This window comes from Heterodontus francisci, chromosome 38 (genome assembly GCF_036365525.1).
Source record: "Heterodontus francisci isolate sHetFra1 chromosome 38, sHetFra1.hap1, whole genome shotgun sequence".
In the NCBI taxonomy this organism is placed as follows: domain Eukaryota; kingdom Metazoa; phylum Chordata; class Chondrichthyes; order Heterodontiformes; family Heterodontidae; genus Heterodontus; species Heterodontus francisci.
In genome coordinates this window covers 15499813-15526923 of record NC_090408.1, presented here as the reverse complement: position 1 = coordinate 15526923, position 27111 = coordinate 15499813, and the positions used below count along the sequence as shown (strand labels likewise).

Sequence of the window (27111 nt, the reverse complement as noted above, 5' to 3'; positions counted from 1 at the left end):
CAATAGTGACATGAAAGAAAAAAATTTTCATGCAGCGAGTGGCTAGAATTTGGAATGCACTCCTTGAGAGTGTGGTGGAGGCAGGTTTAATTGAGGCATTCAAGAGGGAATAGGATTGTTATCTGAAAAGGAAGAATGTGCAGGGCTCTGGGGAGAAGGCAGGGGAGTGGCATTGGATAAATTGATCTTTCAGAGAGCCAGCACAGACATGATGGACCAAATGGACTCCTCCTGTGCTGTATCCCTTTATTCATAAAACTCTATCGAATATACTCAATGATTGAGTGTCCACAGCTCTCTGGAGTACAGAATTACAAAGATTCACAATCCCTTGAGTGAAGAAATTTCTCCTCACCTCAGTCCTAAATACCCGACCCCTTATTCTGAGACGGTGACCCCTCACTCTAGATTCCCCAGCCAGAGGAAACATCTTCTCAGCATTTGCCCTGTCAAGCCCCTTAAGACTTTAGTATGCTTCAATTAAATCACCTCTCTTCCTTCTTAACTCCAGGGAATATAGGCACATTTTGCACACTCCCTCCTCATAGGGCAATTCCCTCATCCCAGGAACCAGTCTGGTGAACCTTAGTTGCACGCTCTTTAGGTAAGGAGACTTTGTGGCCTCACCAATGCCCTATACAACTGTCATGACATTTCTTTACTCTTCTGTTGCAGCTTCCAATGTTTCAGTGCTGCAGTGGAAGCTCAGACTGAAGTCATGCAAGGTCAGCTTGCTGCCATCATGGCTGTAGATTACACTGTGCAAAGGGGCTTGCAGGACGTCACTGCAGGCCAGCACTCCATCCTCCAACAGATTACTAGCATTGCTGAGGCACTGCCCAGTAGCTCCATGCAGCATGAACCTGCTGCCCAATCTCAGGAAGACAGTGCTCAACCTCCCACCCCACCTGGCTGCTGCCCGTCAGCCATCCCAGACTGCTATTGCCCATACTGAGATGGTGCCATCCTTCCAGGCTCAGAGCTGCTCGGAGATGTCCATCTGAACACTCCCTCACTGAAAGTCAGCAGCATTCCACCTGCCATGCCGCAGCCACTGCGGTAGTATTGCAAAGGAGCATTAGGATAAGCAGAGGCACATGCAAGACAGGATCTAAGGGAATCCACAAGGGTGATTAATTGACTTTTGTATGCATTATGGCATGATTTCATTTATAAATTTGGTTTGGGATGTTTATTTTGTGGTGACTTTTATTCTGCATTGTGGCCAAGTAACAGAGGGAATGCAAGATGTGGGACTTTTGGTGAATAGAGATTGTAGTTATTGGTATCGCACTCAGGTGAGTTCTTCACGGACATCCCAGGCAGAAAGGCACTGTCTAGGTTCCCTGCTCCCTTTTCCACTAGTTTGTTGTACTCGGCATGCCCTCTGCTCATACTGGTGCACTAGCCTAGTAGCGCACCCATGTTTGGAAGCAAGTGGCTTGTGCAGAAGCTTTCAAGTCAGCAGAAATTCCTTCAACATGTCATACCACTCACTGTAGATTCTTACAACTTGAAACTGCTACAGAAAGCACCAAACACTTGTAGAAATGTAGCAACAACCAGAAGAAAATCAACTAGTGACCAATTTGTAAGTAGTTGATGATCCCTTTAAATAGCAACGGTGCAGTCCCACGCTGCTGCTGAAGGTGCATTGAACTGTGCGAGGTTATTAGAGGGTGTTGACTGCGGCTCCAAAATGGCACCACTGATGTTAAATTAGTGTTTGATCAAATGTCCATTCAAAAAAAAGGAATCAGCATGATTCACACGCTATGTCCTTCCATGTCCCATGAACACGTTTTTCATGACAGATCTGCCTCTTGCATACACCTGGCAGACACTCACTGCACATACGCTAATGCCTAAACCAAATGTGTGTGCCTGCCAGGATGCCCTTTTGGAGCACTAAGGGCACTCAGTATCCCAAAATGGGTACCAATGAGTCCAATTTCTTGCCTTTTTTTGTAAAAGATAAAGGCTTCTGATGAAATGCCAGCATTCTACAACCTTTTTCCAAGCCCTATGAACATTTTTTTTTCCATGTCAGATACTTATTGAAAAAAAAGCTAGGAAATAGATGCATGGAAATGATTACAAGATTAATTCATCTAAGTTGAGATGATGGTTGGAAACTCAGACAAATTCATTAGTTATCCTAATACCTACATTATTCACAGCACTGAGTGCAGATCTTCGATGCAGAAATGTCTCTTTCAATGTCAGACACAAGTGATTGCTTATATGTTTCTGTAAAGTACATCGTGTAATGCTAAAGAAAAACTTATTATTCAGGAATTTAACAATATGCAACTGAAAAGAGGAAATGTGAACTTCTCAGCACAATTTTAATATGTACAAAATAATAAATCACACTCATTTTGTAGAAGAAAGCAGTATGGGTTGCTTCTGCACGGATATTATAGATGCAAAGTTCTACAGCTCTAGGTTAATACTTACAGTTACTTCTTGCTTAGCTTTAAGTGTATAACGTGCAGGAAACTTATATCTAATCTCGGACGAATCCTCAAATCGTCTTCTTATAGTCCATCCACCTACTGGCTGATCCTACAAGGATATTAATAAAGTATTGTACTTTGAAATTCCTTGTAAAGTATTAAAAAGTAACCATTTGTATCCAATACTGATTTTTCTCACTATTTAAAAATACCTTTTATTAAAAAGTAATTTGATCTAGGTTTTTTTAAAATATATTTCAAACCTAACCATGGCTTAACTTAACTCACACCCAAAAATATTCAAACATTACGTTTCAATAAGCTGCAACAGAAAATACTGTAAATTCAGAAAGTAGCTTACAATTCTGTGTATTGTATTGGACAGCAGTGCCAAGGCACAACCTAGAGGTCACATTTAGTCTGTAAGCTTCTCGCCAAAATCCCAGTTTTGTTTCTTAACCTGTTTTAAATTTTCTGGGCCCCAAGGATTAAAAAACATACACTTGATCGATGCAGCGGCAGCTTTTTGCTGCGATCAGCAATACAGGTTATGAATTGTAAATACTTAGTCCTAGTGCTGTACCAGAAATCCTTTTTTTTTTAAGAATTCTCTTTTGCTATTATCAGGAGTAAAGAAACAATAAAGCAAGCCATTCACCTACATGAGTCAGCACCTTCAGACGACGGCAGAAAACAATTTAATTTGGTGGGAAGGTAAGATGGTATGTACCAATTAGTAAATCAACAGTTGCTGCATGCAACTGCATTTTTGGTGCAGTTAAAAAAAAGGCAACAAACCCTAGATGGATCTTTACCTTATCGGAAATGTTCTTTACTTTGACAAATCTCCCTTCATTGTCAACTTCTCCAAAAATAATTTTTCCTGTAGAAAACACCCGTTCAGTTGTTTCACAATTGCAGCTGGCATGCTCAGCTGCAAACGATTTCCGTTTTCTTCCTCGAAGTGAAGTGACGAGACTTGAAGTGCGTCCCCCACTACGTGAAGATGGTCTGGGGGTCAAATCAAGTCTGTAATAATGTTGAAAATGTTAATATTTTAATCTACATGCAGGCTGAGCAATTTCACTTTCTACAGGTTTAATATTTCCACGGTGCATTGACAGGCCAAAGCTCACTAAGAAATAAACCACATTACAGCGTGAATAATCTTCCTTGCACTTGGCACACAGTAAGAATTTGTACACTCATTATTGAATACCAGAGCAATTATTACACTTTTCAGTTCTTGTTCTAACAAAAGTTTTGGTACAGGCTAGGGCTATTTTACCATGCTAACTCTCCCACTGGAGTTACGTACTCACTTCCCACAGATCCTTTAATATTTTCAACTTTTTTCTTATTCCCTTTTAAATATTCTCATTGACTCAGCTTCAAAAGCCACTTGTGGTAAATCATTCTATATCTTGATTACTCTTGGCACAGAAAATATTATTCCTACTTTCTCCTTTATGCTTTTGGTACCAATTCGAAATTAAGGATTGATTTACTGATTAGTGGAATTACATGCTTGTTGAGTCTTTGTCATTCTTTGATGACAGCAGGCTTCCTTAACTGTAGGAATCTGGCCATCCTTGCGTAATCTGAAGAAAGGTCTTCTATGCCTCTGTAATAATACAAAGATTACCCCTTCAACTGACATTCCCTCTCGCTTCTGTTATCCTCAAAGGCTCGGGATTGTCTAACAACTCAGTTCTTCTTCATTGAAATAGCAGTATGAGTGAAGGGATAGTTGAGAGGAATCATGGTGAAGGAGGTCATTACTTGAAGATGGAAGATCCTATAAAAAAGGTATGTAATCCCCCTTTCATTGTCATTATAAATGCAGGTCTTTCATTCTTATAGGAATCCCTCACATTTATAGGAACCACACCAAAATACCAGATTTGTAGTAGTATGGGATGAGCAGAAATTTCCTTCAACTAAATATTGGGAAGACAGATGCCATTGTCTTCAGTCCCCATCACAATCTCCATTCTAATCCCTGGCAACTATATGAGGCTGAACTAAAGTATGCATAACTTTGGTGTTATATCTAAACCAGAGATAAGCTTCCTACCACATCCACACCATCACGAAGACCATCAAATTCCACCACCATAACGTTGCCCAACTCTGACCTTGCCTCAGCTTAGCTGCTGCTGAAAACTTCAACCATGCCTTTGGCACCTCTAGACTTGATTTTTCCAATACACGCCTGGCCTGAGTCCCTACTTCTACCCTCCGCAAACTTGAGTCATTCAAATGCTGCAGTTCAAGTCTTAACCCACACCAAGTCCCGCTCATCCATCTCCCCTGTGCTCGATGACCTACATTGGCTCCTGATTAAGCAAAGCCTTGATTTTAAAATTCTCATCCTTGTCTTCAAATCCCTCCATGGCCTTATCCCCATCTCTGATCTCCCTCAGACTTATAGCCACCACATGACCCCACAACACCCTCCAGGATCACTGCGCTCTGCCAATTCTGGCCTCTTGAGCAGTCCTGATTTTAATCACTCCATTATTGGTGGCCTCAGCAGCCAAGGTCCTAAGCTCAGGAATTCCTTCCCTAAATCTCTCGACTTCTCTTTTCCTCTTTAAGCCACCCCTTGAAACCTACCTCTTTGACCAAGCTTTTGGACATCTGGCCTAATATCTCCTTATGTGGTTCAGTGTCTAATTTTGTTTGATAATGCTTGTAAAGCACCTCGGGATGTTTTATTATGTTAAAAGCACTATATCAATACAGCTCTAGTTAGGATGCTCCAATCCCAGTTGCCAAAACAGATCCGCAAAAAACACTGTCCTGAGTATTAGCTAAATTTGGAGAAACTACGGTAGTACGCTGTGCAATTGCTTTATAAGACACAGTCAATGGAAAGTGGATTTGAGAGAAGCCAGAAAAAATACCTGTGGAATGGCAAGAATAGTTTTAAACTGGGTCTCTAGGATATTTACCAGTGAAATGTTACAATGCAATATTTATCCCATGAGCTATTTCATCATCAAGTCATTCGAGGTCATCTTACCATATGAAGTAATTAACCAATGAGACTACCTATAATCTTGGGCTTATAAAAATCAAAGCTACCTTCTAGGTAAGAAACTTCAAATGACATTTGCAAGCAGTTTTAAAACACTTATAAAAGGGACTACATTCAGTTATCAATCAGGAGTTCAAGGAGTTCTATTGAATGCAACTTTCATATAGCCCACATAAAGCCAAACCACAAAAGGAGGAGAACTTCCTGGACCTGATGCCAATGGTCCTGGAAAGGCAGTCTTGTCAGCCAAATGCAGAAGAATGAATTGGGTTCTCAATGCAGCTCAAATAATCACTGCCAATATTCTGGAATATGATGTCCACAGCAGGGAGAATAAACTCGTCAAACATCATTGAGCAAACGTCTGACACTTAACATAATAAATTCAGATAGCTGAAGTTTTCCTGGAATGGAACAGGATTTCAAGCATTGACTAGGGAAGATGTTACTGGACTAGAAATCCAGAGGCTCCGACTAATATTCTAGGGACACGAATTCAAATCCCACCACGGCAGCTGCTGGAATTTAAAATCAATTAATTAATAAATCTGGAACTAAAAGCTAGTCACTGTAATGGTGACCATGAAATGACCAGATTGTTGTAAAAACCCACCTGGTTCACTCATGTCCTTTAGGGAAAGGAATCTGTCATCCTTATCCTGTCTGACCTACCTGTGACTCTTGAAATGCCCTCTGAAATGGTATACCAAACCATTCAGTTGTACAAAACTTTTATAGAAAAGTCAACAAAGAACAAAACCAGATGGACCACCCAGTATCAACATAGGAACCAGAAAACACAGCAGCTCACACTGCTCAGTCAACTATGCAAAGTTCTGGAGATTTGTGCCAAAATTGGGAGAGCTAGCTCACAGACTAGTCAAGCAACTGCCTGACATAGTCATACTCACCAAATCATACCTTACAGCCAATGTCCCAGACACCTCCTTCACCAACCCAGGGTATATCCTGTCCCACCAGCAGGTCAGATCCACCAGAGGTGGTGGCACCATGGTGTGCAATTGGGAGGGAGTTGCCCTGGGAGTCCTCAATATTGTCTCCAGACTCCATGAAGTCTCATGGCATCAGGCCAAACACAGGCAAGGAAGCCTACTGCTGATAACCACCTACCACCCTCCCCTCGGCTGAGGAATCAGTGCTTCTCCATGTTGACCACCACTTGGGTACCATTTTGGGTAACAAGGACACAGAATGTACTCTGGGTGGGGGACTTCAATGCAGCCGTTCAAGAAGGGAGCTCATCACCACTTTCTCAAGGGCAATTTGGGATGGGCAATAAATGCTGGCTTTGTCAGCAACACCCACACCCCATGAAAAGGATTTTTTAAAAAAATCTAGAATTTGACCCTAAAATATCACTGAACAAAATAATTTTAGCTCTGCATGCAGAATCTACACCCTTTACCCCCCATAGTAACAGCTGATGACACTGCTCTATTCAATATTCTATAACGGTTGTGTATCTGTGGCTATATTTGCTTTGTACAAAGAATCAAATGAACCTGACAAAGAAAAATCTGAAGTGCAAGTGTTTATCAGCATAGCACTTTAAATTACCAATCAGCTCTTCATTGGATTTAAATCATTTATTGTGAGGCTACCGTGTTTCAAGTTAAAAAATACTAATATTTCTAGAGAATTTGGGATAGTGGTTAAGATAAATTGATGGAAGCCGGCTGCTGGCCAAATGATCCTGGAATCTGATACTCCACATCAGGACTCAGACAGGATAGGGAATGGAGTGACTAGGAAAAACAGCATCACAGAATTACCACTATATATCCAAGACTATTTTTACAGACTGCTGATATTTTTGGGTGGGGTGGGGCAAGGGTGAGAAAGGGAGTAGGAAATAAATGGTCACGGAAGATGGAGTAGTGATGCACGAGGACTAGCGCAAATTTATTTTAAAAATTAATTCTCGGACATGGGCATCAGTGGCGAGGCTGCCATATATTGCCCATCTCTAGTTGCCACCAGCTAGATGGCGATGGACTACCTTCTTCAACCAATGCCATCCATGTGGTGAAGTTACTCCTGCAATACAGCTATCCAGGAAGTTCCATGAGTTTGACCAAATCAGGATGGTGTGTAACTTGGTGGGGAACCTGAAGGTGATAGTGATCTCATGCACCTGCTGCCCTTGTGCTTCTAGGCAGTGGAGGTCACTGATTTGTGAGGCCTTGTTGAGGAAGCCATGGCGTGTTGAAGTGCGTCAGTAGACAGCACAGGACACACTGCAGCCATGGTACACCAATGGTGGAAGGCGTGATGGTTAAACCAGTGAATGGGGCAACAAGCAAGTGGGCTGCTTTGTTCTGGATCGAATGTCAAGCTTCTTGAATGTTGTTGGAACTGTAACTGCCCAGGCAAGTGGAGAGGGTTTCATCACACTCCTGACTTGTAGGTAGTAGAGGGCTTGGGGAGTCAGGAGTGGAGCAACTTGTTACAGAGTTCCTTTAGATAGAAATGCAGATCAGGACAGAGGAAGTGCATAAATTAAAATAAGAAGACAGTGTACTTTGTAGAGAATTATAGAATGTAGTCTCATGCTGTGACTGTAGAAGGAGCAATGCTCAACAGTAACATGGAAATATGTATTTCCTTCAATTAGTTTGAACTGATTAATTTTGTTTCGGATAGATCATTAAGCGATGAAACTTTGTCAAAATCAAATAAACAAGGAACTCACCTTTGTTCCTCTCCATCCAGCATTTTGCTGTAAGCGTTTATCTCCATGTCCAATGCCAGTTTCACCTCAAGTAGTTCATTATACTCATCCTGCTTTACCAACATTTGCTGGTGAATTTCAGCAATTTCTTGCTCCTGGTCTGCCATCTGCTTTTGGCTAGCTGTCTTCTCACAATCTAATATCCTGTTCAAATCCTGAACTTCAGTTTGCAGAGTAGAAATCTGAGAAAATTAGAATAATAAAAGGGAATTATAAGAAAAAGACAATTAAAAAAAAAAATCAGTTTGCTACAATGAGCCAAAACAAAGCTTCCATCCTGCTGGGATATTTAGATAGTAAGTGGGAAGATCCAAGTGCAAGAAGCAATGGGCAGAAAGGCTCATGACTTGACAGGGGACAATAGCAAGATCTTATGCTATTGTCACCGACATCTCAACGACAAACAAATTATGATTCCATGTTTACTTGTGGGAAGGGGGCAAGGTTCATTTCTCTGGACTTAAACAGTATTTGATAGGTGTAAAATTTCTACTTAGTCACATGTCCACTTATATTCCATGGGCCCTACATCACTTTTAAGGGTACAAATGTGGAAATCATCAGATAATTGATCATTCTGGAGGAAATTCCCTTTGGTAATTATTTACCACAACATGCTCATTAACTTTACCTGAAGAGATATCAGCATTTCTGATGAAAGGTCACAGACCTGAAACGTTAACTCTGCTTCTCTCTCCACAGATGCTGCCTGACCTGCTGAGTATTTCCAGCACTTTCTGTTTTTATTTCAGATTTACAGCATCTGCAGTATTTTGCTTTTATCTTAGGTCTTAAAAAAGCCTTCCTTACTGTGCAACATTGTACACACTTTTGTTACAGAATTAAGAGATGTTTCTCTTTACAGATACTCAGTTTGGTGGATTTCAGTGTACTGCTGTTTAGAGCCTGATTAACCTAAAGGTACCAGGCAATTCGGGAAATAATCTTGAGATAATGCATCAGTGTTGGGGTAATGAACAAATTCTATCAGTGTGAAAGAATTCCACAATGCTTGTGATACTTGGAGTTACATTTTTGAATGAGAAAAACTGCCTCTATTATATACATACAGTCGTTAAGTTTAATTATAATATAGATGATTTAAAACCAATCATATATTAACCCAACCCCTTTAAATCGATTACTGGAAATTAGACGCAATTTGAGTGTTCCACCAACACCAATTTAGAGAAAAATTAACACAGGATATGACCTGAACCAGGCCTTAAATCCCAGCATCATTAGAAAGAGTGGGTGTAAAGAGGAGGTTGTCCTTTGGCGATTCTATTGTTACTGTTGGTTATTTATTATTCACTGGCTGCTGCTCTTTACCGAATGAATTGAGGAAATCCACAATCTTTTTAATGCTGCTGGTGATAACCTCAATGTCCACCCTGTTGGCCCAGTCCCTGCACAGGATCATTCTGCCCCACCATGTCTTAAGCATGACGATACACCCGACCCAAGCAGTAATCTTGCATTACCTGTCCAAAGTACCAATAAATTGAACAACAAGATTGGCTAGATCGAAGTCACAATTGTGAGTTACACAAAGATTAGTGGCCAGGCAGCACATTGAGACAATGGATGAAACAAGCATTTCCACTTGTTAGTTCTAGTGGCCTCCTTGAAACCTTCTCATGAACCCCGAGGTAGCTACGGCCCCTGGTTGAGAACCCCTGTACTGGATTATCCAACTTCTTATGATACATTTTAAAAAAAAGAACTCTAATATAGTAATATCTGGCAGGCAATGCTAATTAATATCCAAAGAGAATTAGAACTTCTGCTCATAGTAATCAGAAGGATTGGTAACTAGATGACACAGCTTTATGACAACTGGCAAAAGGATCAACGGCAAGTGAGGAAATAAAATTTATGCAGTGAATTATGATCTAGAACGCAGTGCCTGAAAGGGTGGCGGAAGTAGACTCACTATCAAAAAGGAATTGAACAGATACTTGGGAAACAGAAGAGAAATTTTTATGGGGAAGGAGCAGGGGTGTGAGACTAGCTCTGCGAAGAGTCAGCATAGACACAATGGATCGAATGGCCTTCTTTTCTGATGTATGATTCTACAGTTACCATTTTCATGTAAAACATTTTTCCCAAGTTTATAACTTTGAATACATTCGAGAGAATAAATTGAGGTTTTACCTGATTACGGCATTGCTGAAGTTGAGATGTTAGAGTGTCGATCTTCATTTTTGCTGTCTCCACTTCTTCCTTTGCAGCACTAGCCAAATCGCTGCTCTTTGCAGCAGCCAGCTGGGCACTTTCAAGCTGTAGTACATGGAGAAAGAGAAGTAACCAGCACATTCTAAACAGGTCAAGGCCCTCAAGGTAGATGAGCTCATGATTTTTTTTTTTTGCTGAAGTAAACTACTAATTTTCAAATTCAAAACACTTTCCAGCAGTTCTGTTCCTGGATTTATGTAGACTCCTAGAAAGACCATGGAATAAAAGATTTATTTTTTCAGGGAATGAAAGTGAATTGCTGGTTGTGAATTGTGTACAATTATAAAAGTTGCCAATTTTAAAAGTGACACAGGTCTGACAACATACAATAGTGACAACACTTCAAAAGTACATTATTGGCTGGTGAGTTCTTAGGGGCATCCTGAGGTCACGAAAGGCAAGTTTTTCTTACCTAGTGGAACCACTGCTTTAGCTGTATAAGCTGTGGCTCAGTTGGTAGCAACTAAAACAAATTATCTGATCATTCTCTCATTGATATTTGTGGGACCTTATGTGCAAATTAGCTGCTACAATTTCTACATTACAACTGTGATTATACTACAAAGTCCTGTCATCAACCATAAAGCACAATTTGTGAAAGGTGCCAGATAGATGCAAATTCTTTCTACCTTGTCCAATGCTAATTTTAGCAGAAAGAAAGAAAGACTTGCATTTATAGAGCACTTTTCACAACCACTGGATGTCTCAAAGCACTTTATAGTCAATTGAAAATTTTTTGACGTGTAGTCACCAATGAAATATAGGAAATTTGGCGGCAGCCAAATTGCACACAGCAAACTTCCACAAACAGAAATGACTAGATAATCTATGCTCGTGTTATTGATTGCAGGATAATATTGGACAGGACACAGGGGAAAACCCCCTGCTCCTTGAAATAGTGCCATGGGATCTTTTAGGTCCACTGAGGGCCGACATTGCCTTGGTTTAATGGCTCATCTGAAAAACGGCACCTCTGACAGTGCAGCACTCCCTCAGTACTGCACCGGAGTGTCAGCCTTGATTTTTGTGCTCAAGTCCTGGAGCGGGACTTCAACCCAGAACATTGTGATGCAGAGGCGAGAATGCTACCAACCTCCGTTTGCTCCATATCCTTTACCAACAAAAAACTATTTACCTCAGCTTTGAATTTTTCAAATGATCTAGATTGAGCTTTTTGTGGGAGTGTTCGATTTCCATTACCCTTTGTGTTAAGAAGTGCTTCCTTGTATCATCCCTGAATAGGCTATCTCTAAATATTAGGGTATGCTCCCTTGTTCGCAATCTCCCCACTAAGGAAAATAGTTTCTATTTATCCTACCAAATCTTTTAATCATCTTAAAGACCTCAATGTTCTATACATAAGAGACTACAAGCCACCTTCCCTCATATATCTAATCCTTAGAGTCCAGGTATCATTCTGGTGAATTTGCACTGCATCCTCTTCAAGGCCAATACAACCTTCCTGCAGTGTGGTGCCCAGAACTGATCACTGTACTCCAGATGTGGTCTAAGCAGAATTTTACACAATAATAGCATAACCTCCACCCCTTTGTATATCAGCCCCCTTGAGATAACAAACACACCCTTAGCCTTTTGATTATTTCTCAGTATACTATATACGGAGCACTGGTTCCACATTCATATGGTCTAAACTGTAAGCACGCTGTTTGCTGTTACTTGAGTCTCCACTGTATTATTCATTTTCTTTTCCTATAGCTATCACACAAACTGATTAGTCAGTTGTATGTACATATGTAGAGTTTCAAATACAAAAATACGAATTAGGAGTAGGAGTAGGCCACCTGGACTTTTGAGCCTGCTCTGCCATTCAATAAGTTCATGGCTGAACTGATTACTCCACATTTCCACTACCCCCGATAACCTTCCACCCTCTTGTCAAGAATCTATCTACCTCTGCCTTAAAAATATTCAAAGACTCTGCTTCCACCACCTTATGAGGAAGAGAATTCTAAAGACTCATGACCGTCTGAGAGAAATAAATTCTCCTCATCTCTGTCTTAAATGGGCGACCCCTTTTTTTTTTTAAAACAGTGACCCCTAGTCTGAGATTCTCCCACAAGGGGAAACATCCTTTCCACATCCATCCTGTCAAGGCCTCTCAGGATCTTAAATGTTTCAAACAAGTTGCCTCTTACTCTTCTAAATTCCAGTGAATACAAGCCTAGCCTGTCCAATTTTTCCTCATAAGACAACTCGCCAATTCCAGGTATTAGTCCAGTAAATCTTCTCTGTACTGCCTCCAATGCAGTTACATCCTTCCTTAAATAAGGAGACCAGTACTGTTCACAGTATTCCAGATGTGGTCTCACCAATGACCTGTCAACTCCTCACTAGCTCCCTTTCCCATTTCTCCTCTGCTGTCTCTGGGTTCCTGCTTTTTCCATACTCTTCCATGCTCTTGTGCTGTGCTCCCACAGTGCTTTTGCTCTCCCCTGTTCTCCGAGCTCCTGCTAAGGATAGACAGGCTCTGCAGTGAGAAGCAGGCACACCTATCTAACTGGTATCTGTCAGTAAATACTTGTTTTCATTAAAAGCATTATTAAAATACACTTCACATGCAGCTCTTTCATATTATGATTATTTTAATTTAGATGAGGGTGTCCATGATTACGAATGCATTTGAAAGTTTCCTTTAGCCAAAAATGTTTGAGAGCCACTGATCAAAATATTGGGCAGCAAAATCAACTCCTGATGCTGAGGGAATTGGTGCACTTACAGGAGTGACAGATGTCGCAGGACCTGGGAGAATATCCAAGACGGATTCCAAATGTGTAGCATGTACTGATATTGATTGCTTGCAGTCAGTTCCCACCCAGCCAAGGGAAAATGGCATGTGTCATTAAACACTGATCTATTCTTTTTCCTTTACAAAAAAAGCAATAGATGCTAAGTCCACCCATGTGATTGAAATAACATTGATCGCCAAGCAGCCAACTGCTACATTTATAATCTAAGGGCTTTGTAATTATCTTATCGGGCCTCATGTGAGCACGATTGATGAAGTTCTGCTTTGTCCTGACTTTCGGAATTGTTTGTGATGATTGAGAGGTTGTTCCAAGTCCTTTTTACAATCTCTTTGATTCATTGACCTGGAATTCAGTGCAATGACAATATTGTTGACGCGTGCCATACATTAGACCACGGAGCTCACCAATCCTCCAGTAGTAAATTACACCAAAATTTGATGACGTACTCATTTGAACGTGCCGTAGTGAGGACCGTGGCAAGTTGGAAGTGGCAAAGCCGATGTCCTATACAGATCCAAGTCAGATCCTGCTCCATAATAACAGCACACACTGTCGATGCACCATTACTGTGGTGCAATTTTGAATCAAATTCACCAACATAGTGATACTCTTCTGCAGTGTGGGAGACAAACCAGCGATTCAATAAAATAAATTCCTTAACTTAGCTCATTTACAGTGGGTTCATAATTCATGCCACACCTAAATGTTTATGTTGGCCAGTTTCCTTGGGATTAAAGGTATGTGCCTGGAATTCCCTGAAGGATTCTTCTGAATGATCACTCTCATTTTGATGGAAACACCATGAAAATGGGATTTCTCCTGATCTTGTGACAAAGTTGATCAGGAGAATCTGCTGAGGAAATTGCCTGCAGTGAATGCTACCATAATTTTCCACATATAATATAAATGTTTCCCTAAAACATTTAGCTAGAAGTTGGGTTACACATTATACTTGGTAACAAATCAAAATGGGATTTCCTTTTTGCAGCCGGTCAAAAGCATCCTTTCCAGACGCGTTGACTTATTACACATACCTACTAGAAATGTTGCAATTCCATGGTATTTCTTCTAAATTCTTCTTGTTTCTAAGGCACAAATGAGAATTGTCTCTTGCTTTTATTAATTTTTGGCATTCATAAACTTAATTTTCAAGAAGCTAAGTCTTGAGATTTTTTAAAAATTCATTTACGTGTACAGGAGCTGTGTCTGAATCACTCTCCTCAAGTAGTTTACACAGCTCCTCTACAGCTATAGCTCTGTTTACCATGGTTTTCAGCAACTTCTGTCACCTTAAGTTTGAAAGCTGTCATGTAACTTGTTCTTTTCTCTGCCATGTTAACGGAGTTAAATTTTTTTAACCGACCATTAGTACAAAGAATTCTGCCTTGCTGCCCTGAGAAATTTGTCTGCGTGTCATGTGCGACGTTCGATAGATGGATAAACACTGTTAGCTCATTTGGGCTACTTGAGTATGACGTATTTTAAGTGAGGGTGGGAGCCGGCCATTCAGCAAACTAGCATGGGAACAGACTCTTTAGTTTAGTCAGGTTTGCTCACTACGTTTTTCAATAAAGGGACAAGGTATTGCAAAAATCTATTATTCGTGGTGATAAGACAAATTTGAGTCTTCGATCATGAAAATCGGAGTGCATATTTGGGTGCATATTATACTTGGAAAATTACGCTAATACACTATTTCAATTTGTTATTTTCTTTTTAATATTCATTATTGGGATAAAGGCATCGCCAGCAAAGTCCGTGTTTATTGCCCATCCCTAGTTGCCCTTTTGAAGATGGCGGTAAGCCCCTGCCTTTATGAATTTCTGCAGTCTGTATGTAGGTTCTCCCACGATGCTGTTACAGGCAGAGTTCCAGGATTCTGACCGAGTGACGATGAGGGAATAGTGATTTATTCCCGAGTTGGGATCATGTTGAATTGGAGGGAAATCTCAGGTGATAGTGTTCTCATGCAACTGTTGCCCTTGTCCTTTTTATTATAAGACAATCATTCCAGGCCTTGTGCTACTGCTAGTTCAAAAATATACTTGCTTCAATTGTATTTATTACTTCTAAGTGGAAAATCTAGACCCTCTATAATCCCCTAGTCTGAATCTGCCTTGCCTGACTACGGAATGTAATGTCCTTGGCTGTAATCATTTACTCAGACTTTTAATGCATAATATACTTGCATGTTACAATAATCACTAATTCCTACATTACATCAGTAACTGCATTTCATTGGCTGTAAAGCGCTTTGGGACATCTGGTGGTTGTGAAAAGCACTATATAAATGCAAGTCTGCCTTTTTTATTCAACCCAGTCAAACAAACAGTGAATGTATAAATGGCTTTTTAAATAAAAGTAATGTTTACAGCTATTCTTAGTTATTAAAATATGATTCAACTGAAACCAGATTACATTTATTTGTAGGAAGTGTATTGCTTAAACATGGCAACACGGGAATTGTTAGACCAAAGAAATCAAGGTCTGTTCTATAATCCTTTATAGTCAGAAGATAGAATGACAATGGAGTTGTTGTCTAATTATGGAGTCTTCTGGGAGGAGCCAACTGACAGGCTGTCTCAGTTTTCACCATCCAATTAAGGAAGGTGGGCGGGATCCCAAGCCAGGAGGCCCACTTGAATGGTCCGCAACACTGGACCAATGGCAAGCCGACTGGTGGAGGTGGGCGCTGCTGAAGAAGGTAGGGGAGCCCTTGGAAGCCTTATTAATATACTAAAATGTGAAGGGCTCACAGGTTGCAGGGCCATGATTGTGGAGAGGAAACTCCTCCACATGAAGGGTTCTGGCCAATGCTGCAGCCTTCATACTTCTGTGGCCGCTTCCTGGAGCCAGTGGGATAACGCCTCGATGCTCCTACTACAGTTTACCATGAGGAGGCTGCCTCCAAGCTGCCATTGGCATCTTGACTAAGCGGGGGGGGGTGAAGTTAGTCTGTGCCGGGAGCTTCCCAGTGGTGTCCTCAACCTGCTCCCAAGTGGGCCATTAAGTGGGCTAATTGCCTGGCTGCCGCTACCGAATGGGTGGTCCTCCTCCCCAAGAAGCTGCCTCCAGAAAAATCGCGCGGAGGGGGCAAGTGAATTTACCAGCTCTTCCAACTTCTAACCTACCACCGCTTCAGTGGCAAAATCCAACCCTGTGTTTCCACTATAACCATCAGGAGTCTGTTCTATAGATTTAATACTAACTGAAATAATGTTTCTGCAAATTAGTGTTTAATTTACCCTCCTTCAAAGACAGGCCATGTCCTCTGGTTCTACTGTTCTGAACATTCTCAAGAAGTAATGTAATCTTTGTTTCTACTTTATTTCCGTTAGATTGGAAAATAGCGAATGTAACTCCTTTATTTAAAATGGGAGGGAGACAGAAAGCAGGAAACTACCGGCCAGTTAGCTTAACATCTGTCATAGGGAAAATGTTAGATGCTTGTTATTAAAGACATTCTAGCAGGGCATTTAGAAAAATTGAAGGTAATCTGGCAGAGTCAACATGGTTTTGTGAAAGGAAAATCATGTTTAACATTTATTGGAGTGCTTTTGAGGGAGTTGCATGTGCTGTGGATAAAGGGGAACCGGTGGATGTAATGTACTTAGATTTCCAGAAGGCATTTGATAAGATGCCACATCAATAAGAGCTCATGGTGCAGGGGGTAACATATTGATATGGATAAAAGATTGCCTAGCTAACAGGAAACAGAGGGTAGGCATAAATGGGTCATTTTCTGGTTGGCAAGATATAACGAGTGGTGAGCCACAGGGATCTATGCTGGGCCTCAACTTGTTACAATTTATTTTGTTACGACAGACCACTCCTGTCAAATGCCCCAATCAAAATATACGATCCTGATTGTGGTGGGACCAACGCACTGTTAATTCAATCCTGTCATTCCACAGATCGGCTAACATATCATTTAAAAAGTTTCCAAATTAAAGAAAGACCCACCAAATTGGACCATCTATTAACCCCCGAATGAGGCTACCCAAACCAGGTGTCTTTAAATCGACAAATTAACTCTTTAATTAAAAGAACTAATTTCTTGAACACTATGAACATTTAAAAATAGAAAAATTAGAGTCCTTGCAAGTTTACAGTCCAATGTTGTTCGAAGTCCAGCAATTTCAACAATTAACGACTTGCAAACACTTTCAACAGAATCAATCTGACTTTAGAGTTTTTGAGGGATAAAAGATTGTCACAGTTGACAACCACTGATCTAGGTGCACAAAAACATGAACCAGGAGTGTGACGATATGCTGCAGCACTGGTGACCATATTCTCTGCTCATACCATTGTGCACTTCTCCAATCTTCAGGAAGGAAAACTGATTCACAGATTAGTAAATATATGAATTTTTAAGTTTCTTTATTTACAGACAATAAGTGCATGCACAGCGTAACATTTATAGCAATTCTCACCTTATTTCAAACTATCCCAGTTCCTCCTCCCACCCAAAAGAAAACAAAATATCTCCCAGCTTGCAGTCTATGTAACACTTTTCTTTGGCCAACTGCATCACTGAATCAGACCAAGATTTGGCCTCTCTTCTTAAAGAGGCTGGTCAAAGCCTACCTGATTCTCAGCAGATCTCAACAATTCACCCGAACATGCGGCTCTTTTAAGTGACCTCTCCCGACATGACATTTGCAGTTGGACCCAACTCAATCGTTACAGTGCAGAAGGAGGCCATTTGGCTCATCGTGTCTGCACTGGTTCTCTGAAAGAACAATTCTCTCAGTTCCATTCCCCTACCTTCTCCCCGTAACCCTGCGCATTCTTCCTTTTCATATAACTGTCTAATTCCCTTTTGAATGCTTCAATTGAATCTGCCTCCAACACGGGAAAGCCTTTCTCGTTCAGACCTTGGGCACTAGAACCACTAATTAAATTGGCTCCAAGCCCTTCCAGAGTTGAGGCTTCTTCAAACTAGCTCCTGCAGGAACTCCAGAGGGTAAAATATACCAATCCTTAATGAGTGAAAATTTACCAGAAGCTTTTGAATATGCAAATGGCTTATCCTTTAGTTTCCAGCAGATGAAGATAGCAATTTCAATGTTTGGTTCATTAGCTCTTGTGTAAACCCATTAACACACTTCACTTTGCCCCCAGCCCAGCTACCTCTATCATAGTGGGAGAAAGGAATCTGAATCTTGGTGAATTAACATTTAAAGCATAAACATGAAGTAACTCCTCTAAAAAGAAAACTCCCCTATATTATATTTATACATTATATAAGTTTACTTGATATGTTTTGCCTAATTATTTACATGCTAACTAGTTCCATGGTAACATAGTGGTTATGTTTCTGGACTAGTAATCCTGAGGTCTGGACTAATGATCTGGAGACTTGAATTCAAATCCCACTATGGCAGCTGAGAAATTTAAATTCAGTTAATTAATTAAATCAGTAATGGTGGCCATGAAACTACTAGATTGCTATAAAAACCCAACTTGTTCACTAATGCCCTTTCGGGATGGAAATCTGCTGTGCTTACCCAGTGTGGCCTATATGTGACTCCAGACCCACAGCAATGCAGTTGATTCTTAACTGGCACCTGAAATGGCCGAGGAAGTCACTCAGTTGCCAGCACCAGCTGCTCAAGGGCAATTAGGAATGGGCAATAAATGCTGGCCTTGCCAGCGATGCCCACATTCCATGAATGAATAAAACGTTAAGACATCTTCCATTACAGGACCGTCATTTTCTCCGCATTTTATCATGGTCCTGTAGTTTTTTTACCCCCGGGAATATGTGGTTTGCCTTTAAGACTTGCAAAGGATCAGTATTGCTTTAAGAACCAGCAAGCCTCAGGAGTTATAGGAAGGTGCATTTTGTTGCCTTAGAAAAGCCATTTGGAGACTGCAATTCAAAGGGTGCATTCTCGTTACCATAGATACAGCCAATGGGAGTGAGTATCAAGCGATACATTTGTTACAATTCAACTTTGAACTGGCTTTTTAGTTGAAGACAGTTCGTTCTAACAGAACACAGACACAGAGGACACAGCTGTGGTGTTTCGCACCTGAAAAAAAAAGCTCTCAACCATTTAAACTGAAGAAATAGGATTTTTGTCTGTTAATTATCTCTCAAAATTCTAAAAAAGTCAAGCCAAATCAGAGATCTCTGGTAATTTAAACTCAAGGAGGGAAGCTAGACTGTGACAATCTTTTATCCCTCAAAAACTCTAAAGACAGATTGATTCTATTGAAAGTGTTTGCAAGTCGTTAATTGTTGAAATTCGCTGGAGAAGGAAAGCATCACGTACTGCTGGAGTTGGACTACGGACTATTCTCCTGTGGAAGAACCTTTTTTCCCCCCCACATTGGACAGCTGTGAGGACTTCAAGCAACACTGGACTGTAAATTTGCAAGGACTCTAATTTTTTCTATTTTAAATGTTGTTTATATCTTCAGTGTTTAAGAATTTAGTTCTTCTAATTAAAGAGTTAATTTATTGATTTAAAGACACCTGGTTTGGTTAGCCTCATTCGGGGGTTAATAGATGGTACAATTTGGCTGGGTCTTTCTTTAATTTGGAAAGTTGTAAATGATATGCTAAGCAATCTGTGGAGTGACAGGATTGAATTAACAGTGCGTTTTTCCCACCACAATCAGAATCATATATTTTGATTGGGGGCTTTGACTGGAGCGGTCGGTCGTAACAATTTCTCTAAGCAATAATTCCATATGGCCAGAACATGATGAGTATTTTGAGTGTTAGAACATTCTACAGAACTTTTGAGACCGTACAAGTTACCTTGGCATGACAGCTTCTTTCCAAGTTCTCCTTGTATTCTTCGATTTCTTCATACTGATCTCCCCTTAGCTGCTGAAGTAGCTCAGCTAGTTTGCTCTCATATTCCTGTTGACTACCAGACTCGATTTCCCGTAGTCTATTTTCGTACTTCTTCTTAATTTCCATCATTTCCTGCATGAACAAACATTAACGCAAAGTTAGAGAATATTCAAACAGTTTGGTGGATTCATCATAAATATTCCAAATGTACACTTTTAATACAGGATATTAAATATAAAAATGCACTATAAAGAACCTTCAGACCTCTAAAATGTTGACCATTTTTAATTAATTGCTCGAATTTTCTACAATGAAAAAACATTTTCAGCATGATGACACTGGGTATTAAATCACCAATACCAGGCACTATGGAATGGGAGATGCAGATTAGGTTATCCACTGTACTTAATTGCCATATTGAGAAAGAAAGGAAAATTGGCAGCAGACTCAATGGATTATTGTGCTGATCTAGGAGCAGGTCACTCATCCATCATTCTGGTGTCATAACAACTTCTATGCAGGGAGTGGAGGGTCAAGTGGGGCAGAGAGAGATGGATGTTAAAAAATATAATTATATTAAAAAGTGACTTTTTTAAATCCAAAATTGAACAAAATACAATTTGTTTAAAAATGCTCGACAGATAGCTTCCTCAAAATTCAGATCTTATTCTTCCAACACACAACTCTGCTGGTTCAAATAGGAAAAAATAAAATGTATCTGTAAACAAAACAAGTCCTTTTACCAACACAGTAAGCTGGGTTTGATGAAAAGAATTCAAGTCTACATCTTCTGGTCTGGGACCTTGTTGGTGTATGCTAGCAATGGGCACTTTCACCCCAGAGGTCACAGGAGCAAGAGTAGGCTCAAAGCACTGAATGGCCAGTTCTGCCATTTAATTAAACCATGCATGATCTGCACCTCAACTCCATTTACTGCCTTTACTCCATTTCCCTGGATACCCTTACTGAATAAAGATCTATTAATCAAAGTCTTGAAAATTGCAATTAACCACTAGTAGCCACAGCCTTCTGGGGAACAGTTCTAGATTTACACTACCCAGTGTATAAAAGGGCTTTCTGATTTCACTCCAAAGCTCTAATTTTAAAAGAATATGACCCCTTGTTATGGATTCCCTCATCAGAAACCAGTTTATCTATCTACTGTATCAAATTACTATTTTAAAGATCTCAATTAGATCACCCCTCAGTTGTTTAAATTCAAGGAAATATAAACCAAGTTTATGTAACTGGTTCTCATATTTAATGCTTGAAGCACTACTTTCATTCTGGTGAAAATGCACTGTACTCCCTCCAAAGCCAATATATCCTTTCTGAGGGGTGATGCCCAAAATTGAATGCAGGACTCCAGATGGGGTCTGACCAAACCTCTGCAGTAGCTTTTAGGAATTTGTGTACATGGACATCCAAATCCTTTTGCTCTTTAAGTTTATCACCATTAAGAACTAAAGTGGATGACCTCATAAATCCCCACACTGAATTTTGACTTCCACAAGTTTTTCCACACTTATTTAAATTGCTCTATGTCCCTTTGTAACCTCCTGCTCCCATCTGCACAATGTATTGTGCCTCCTAACTTAGTCACCTGTCAACCTGGATATACAACTCTTTATTTGTTCACCCAAGTCATTAATATATGCTGAAAAGCTGAGGCCCCAGCACAAAACTTCAGAAACTCCACTTGTCAGATCCTGCCAATCAGAGAATGTTCTCTGTCGTCTACCTCTCAACCAATTACAAATCCATGGCACAGGAATTTCTTGAATTCAGTGTATTTTCAATTTTGCTAACAATCTCTTGTATTTGAACCTTATATGGACTTCCAGGAGGCATTTTATAGACAACATAAAACACCAAAATAGGAGCAGAAGTAGGCCTTATGGCCCCTCGAGCCTGTTTCACCATTCAATAAGATCTTGGCCAATTCTCTACCTCAACTCCACTTTGCTGCTCTATCCCTATATCCCTCTATTCCTTTAGTGTCCAAAAATCTATCTCAGTCTTGAATATACTCAACAAATGAGCATCCACAACCCTCAGTCCTAAATGGCCGACCCTTTTTCCTGAGACGATGACCCCTCGCTCTAAACTCTCCAGACAGGGAGAAAAAACCTCTCAGCATCTATCTTGTCAAGCCCACTCAATCTTAGATGTTTCAATGAGATCAGCACTCATTCTTATAAACTCCAGAGAGTGCAGGTCCATTCTACTCAAAATCCATTGATACTTCCTTGTCCAATATGTTAGTGACCTCCTCAGAAAATGCAACTAGTCAGACATGACCTTCCTTTCCCCACAATTTGTGTTTAACTGATAAGTCTGTCATTTACTGGTTTCCGCCTCCATCCCTTTTAAATGCAATGATATTTTCCAGCCCAAAAAGGTACAATCCCCAAATCTAACTAACGTATTTGCAATGTCCTTACCCATTTCTTTTAAGCTTTTAAGATGAAAACCATCAAGTCCTAGAGACTTGTTAACCTTAGGTCCTAATATTTTCTCCATTACCATTTTCTTAGTCCAGTAACTTCCCTCCTTGGCCTTATATTTTGGTTCCCTTGTACCAATGGTATTTTATCCTCTTCTTCCACTGTGAGCAGGGATGTAAACTGTTCATTCAATATGTCTGGTATTTGTTTGTTGTCTATTATAGTCTCACCGCCACCTACCTTTAAACAGGTTTCCACTAGGTTTCATTGATTTTAGGTGATTGCCCAAAACCTGATAAATTTCTGTAATCCTTTGTGCTGGTTAAGTGCAAAATACATTCAGTGCAATCTAAGTTTCCACGATCTTCTGTGCTAGTTTAAAAACATCGTGCTAGAAGCCAGCCCCGCTCACAAAACTGAGCATGAACCCTCCCCACCCCCCAAACTCAGAAGAATTAATCATCATTGTGACTTTCCTCTAATAGCGCCCATTTACAGGCCTTCGAGGCTCTAAAAATTAAATTGGTGTATTGGAGGAAAGGGCACCAATTGGCACAATTTAAAAGTTTTTGAATGTAACTTAATTAACCAAAAACTGTGCCCCAACATAATGAACAAATAGTTCTGTATATTTTTCTTTAAAAAAAAATACACTCAGTAATTTAAAATAGGGTTTCTCACGTGGTAGTGTCAATCCTGATTAAAAATGCTTAACTCTTTTGTGATAGGCCCATTTTCAGCTGTATTAGTTAACAGGATTTTATTTTGGTATTAAAATTTAGGATTTCAATGTTTTTTGAAAAAAAATTGGAAAAGGATTTCAGTGGACATTGAAACACCTGCAAATAGTTGAACTTGATGGATATTTTGAAAGGAAGTTCAACAAAAGCTGAACTGGTAAACAAGGACTGTAATGCAGGTAATTTCAAGGAAACTAGCAGGAGATTGATCTCAGAGCTACCCTCTGTTATGACAGGAGAGAATTTATAACTGGGCACATGACCTGCTTGCGAAAGGTTTTGGTTTCAGTTTGGAACTTTTAAAAGCCAGAACGTTTGGACAAAAACAGGCATTTGAAATTTGATTTTGACCTGCCTGGAGATCAGAAAACGACCCAGAAAAAGTACTACCTCTCTGTAAAGGAACCCTGCATCTCGAGAAGAAATGCTGAATTTCAAATGTGGCAGATTTCTATTGCCTCCTGTCTCTAAAGAATCCCTGCATCAAGTGTGGTTCCTGTTGCCTCCCGAGTTAAGAAATTCTGAATATTGGAAGAAACCTTTTACGGCTGTACTGCTGCTGCAAGACCAAAAAAGATCCTTATTGCTGCACACTTGGTGGAAGACCTTATGTGAAGCCATTTACCGCTGAAGCTCTTTGAACATCTACCCATCACAGACATCAACCTTGCCCGGAAAGACTTCACGTGGCATTCAACTACTCGACTTTGGGACACCTCACCAAACCAAAGAACCTCCTTCCAGATCATGACAGTCGAAGTTTCTTTGATTCCTTTCATTGCTATGGAACAGCTGTAAACCAAAATCCTTTTTTCCCCAGTTAGCTGGTTTTTGGATGTATGTGTGTGAGGGCTAGGAAAAAATAAGGGGGCTTTAATGTCTCAATTTGAATATAGATTTACTTCATTATTGGTTAAGACTCAGTTTTATAATAAACAGATAATTTTGTTGGAGATTTAAGAAACCTGGTTGGTGTGCTTTATTCAGAGACACAGAGTATCTAATTGGCTGTTTCGGTAAGTGGGGAAAATTTATTGATATGCCGTGACCTGTGGAGAAGTGGAACTGAATTAACAGTGCACTCCTCCTGCCTTGGTCATAACATAGTCAAACTGCAAGTGAAAATTCCTCTTAAATACAAAACTCTCAACTTTACTTTCTGCAATTTTGAGAATTAGAATGTACATCAGCAAGTGCGTCTCTCAAATTAATTTTAAATGGTGGAGAATTAACTTTATTAAAAACTTAGTTATAAAAGAGATCAAGTGGAAGAATTTTGGACTTAATCATTTTGTACATTTAAAATAAAATATCAATATTCAAAAGAAAGTTGAACATGGAAAACGTTGGGAAAAAAATGAACACTTGTCACACAGCCAGTTCATGGTCCATTGCTCAGACCCATTAATACATCATTCAAGGGTAGAGTCAAATCTAGTTTTCCACTCTACCATAACCAGCCAATAACTGCATTACCAATTATTGTCCTGAACCAACCAATGATAAATTAAGCTCTAAGCAAGGGTAGAATAGATAAACTTTACAAAATCATCACAAAGGAGTTCCTAGGAGTACTAAAAATGGCCATTTGCTTAAAAAGATATTAATCTGCCAACCGGGTGAACCTTTAGACATGCCCATGGTTCATGGAACAATTAACACTTAACCCTTTCACATCTTCAGCAAGTGCTATAGAGACAATGATTACAGATATCACCCCATAAAGGGTACAAGGAATGTAGTAGATATCTTGAAGGGAGTAAGATGGAGGCTGGCTTTAAAAGAATTTTTTAATACTAGTTCTAATGAATTTGATCAGCCCATGCAAATTGACTATATCATGATGTCATTATTGTTATGAGAATCTCCTAAAAATCAGTTAAAAAGTATTTCAGATCTCAATTACTATTACTAGTTTTCAGCGATAACTAATATTGCATTAATGGTACAGTTCTGAAGAAAGGTCACTGACCTGAAACTTTAACTCTACTTCTCTCTCCACAGATGCTGCCAGACCTGCTGATTATTTCCAGCATTTCTTATTTTTATTTCGAAAGATATTTGTTAGTTTCTCTTGAAAATTAGTTAATAAAACCAACAAATAATTTCAGAGCATGACAGGCCCCCCATTTTACTTTTATTTTTAGTTATTTTTTCTAATTTAGTTTGTTCAGTATGTTTCTACTGTACCTACCCACTGTATTTTTTCATGTTTGTGCTTGTGGCTGTTCAGTTTTCAGTCCATTAACACCCTATCTGCACTAATGCTTTGTCTTTCAGCACATCATTAAAATATTGTTTGCAATTGCACCATGATCTTCTGGTCAGCTATTCTGTGACCTTGTCATATCAATACCTTCTCGTTTGTCATCTCTTGCCCCACCCCACTTTACTTGCTTAAAATCTTTTACATTTCTTATATCTGCCAGTTCTGATGAAAGGTCACTGACCTGAAACGTTAACTCTGCTTCTCTCTCCACAGATGCTGCCAGACCTGCTGAGTATTTCCAGCGCTTCTTGTTTTTATAACAAATAATTCTGCTGTGACTCTTTCTTCATCTGCTACTCTGGGGGAAAATACATATTCTCTACTTTCATTTGCGGGTTGGTAGTTTCGTGCTTTTTTTAGTTCACACAAACATCCAAGTTAAATAACCAGCCTATGTCCACTTTTGCAATGGTTCTCATCATCTTATGGAACCAAATTATATCCCCACTCAAAAACCCTCAGTGTCCATGTCTCTATAACTTTAAAGTCCCAATCTATCCAAAGTGCAGGCCTCCCAAAATTTGCAAATGTGGAATGAACAGTTTGTGACCATTATTGAATACCCTTTAGATACATCATTGTGTGCCATCCCATTGACGTTTAGAATCTCATTTAGTCAACTGGCTGGTGACCACTTGACAATTCTTTTGATTTTTTTTTTAAAAGGCTGCTTGCATTTAAATCCTGACTGTTGGAGATCCCATGTCTACCGGTTGGGTGACAAGAGCAACAACTACTAACTTGGTTCTCCACATAATTTGTCAACTTATATTACGTCCTACCATTTATAATCAGAATGGAGAAAATAAATGCTAACTTTTTGAATGGAGGAATCCACCAGCTGGGAAGCACTGATGGGTTTCAATTGGGTTGAGGTGCCTGTATTGCTCTCACCTGCCCTGTAAGTTGCGGTGCTCCTCATTGACCCTGTCCAGCTCGATTTGCAGCCGATCCCGCTCACTGGCCGCCCTGTCCTGCGCCTTACTGGTGTCGGCCAGCTTGGTCTCATAGCGGGAACGGCTGTCGGCGCTGTCCTCTTGCGAGTCGGCCAGTCGCTGCAGCAGCGTTTGCTTCTCCGTCTCCAGTGAGAGGTTCCGCTCGATGCAGGCGGCGAGCCGGTCATTGAGCTGCTGCAGATCCTCCTTCTCCTGGAGCCGGCTCATGCAGATCGGGCTCTGCTTCGCCCCGGAGCCCGGCCGGCGGTGCGGAGTGGAGAATCTGTGACTCATTTCCTTCACAGTTTGAGATCAGTTCTGCCACCCAACCTATAGTCCAACTGCATTAAATAGCTCAATAAAACACCGCTGTTCGTCACGGTATCTAAGAATAAAATCAGAAGTTGCACTTCGACCTAAGGCCATGTTTGTGTGTGGGAGGAAGGATAGGTGAGTAAGATACCATTGGGTAGGTTTATATTGTGTCACATGGTTTTACTAAAAGATCTTCTATTCACCATTAGACTGTTTCCATCGCTGCACCGTTTTAAAGTGTTATTTCTAACATGTTAAATGTGTTGGAAACATAGTCAAGGATAATCCACGTGGTTTAAAGCCATCATTATTTAAAACAGCCAACATTGGA

The 27111-nt window shown here is 40.1% G+C and overlaps 1 protein-coding gene across 1 annotated transcript in view; it reads right to left on the bottom strand.

Moving 5' to 3' along the window:
- Positions 1–26727, bottom strand: part of LOC137352315 (lamin-B3-like) — a 45965-nt gene extending 19238 nt beyond the window's left edge. Inside the window, exons 1-6 of the mRNA XM_068017599.1 lie at positions 26425–26727; positions 20036–20206; positions 10412–10537; positions 8216–8436; positions 3275–3488; positions 2461–2568 (exon numbers count right to left, since the gene is read on the bottom strand). Of these exons, the coding sequence (XP_067873700.1) occupies positions 2461–2568; positions 3275–3488; positions 8216–8436; positions 10412–10537; positions 20036–20203 (837 nt within the window). The 5' untranslated portion in view covers positions 20204–20206; positions 26425–26727. The remainder of the gene's footprint in view (positions 1–2460; positions 2569–3274; positions 3489–8215; positions 8437–10411; positions 10538–20035; positions 20207–26424) is intronic.
- Between the last annotated feature and the right edge of the window lie 384 nt (positions 26728–27111).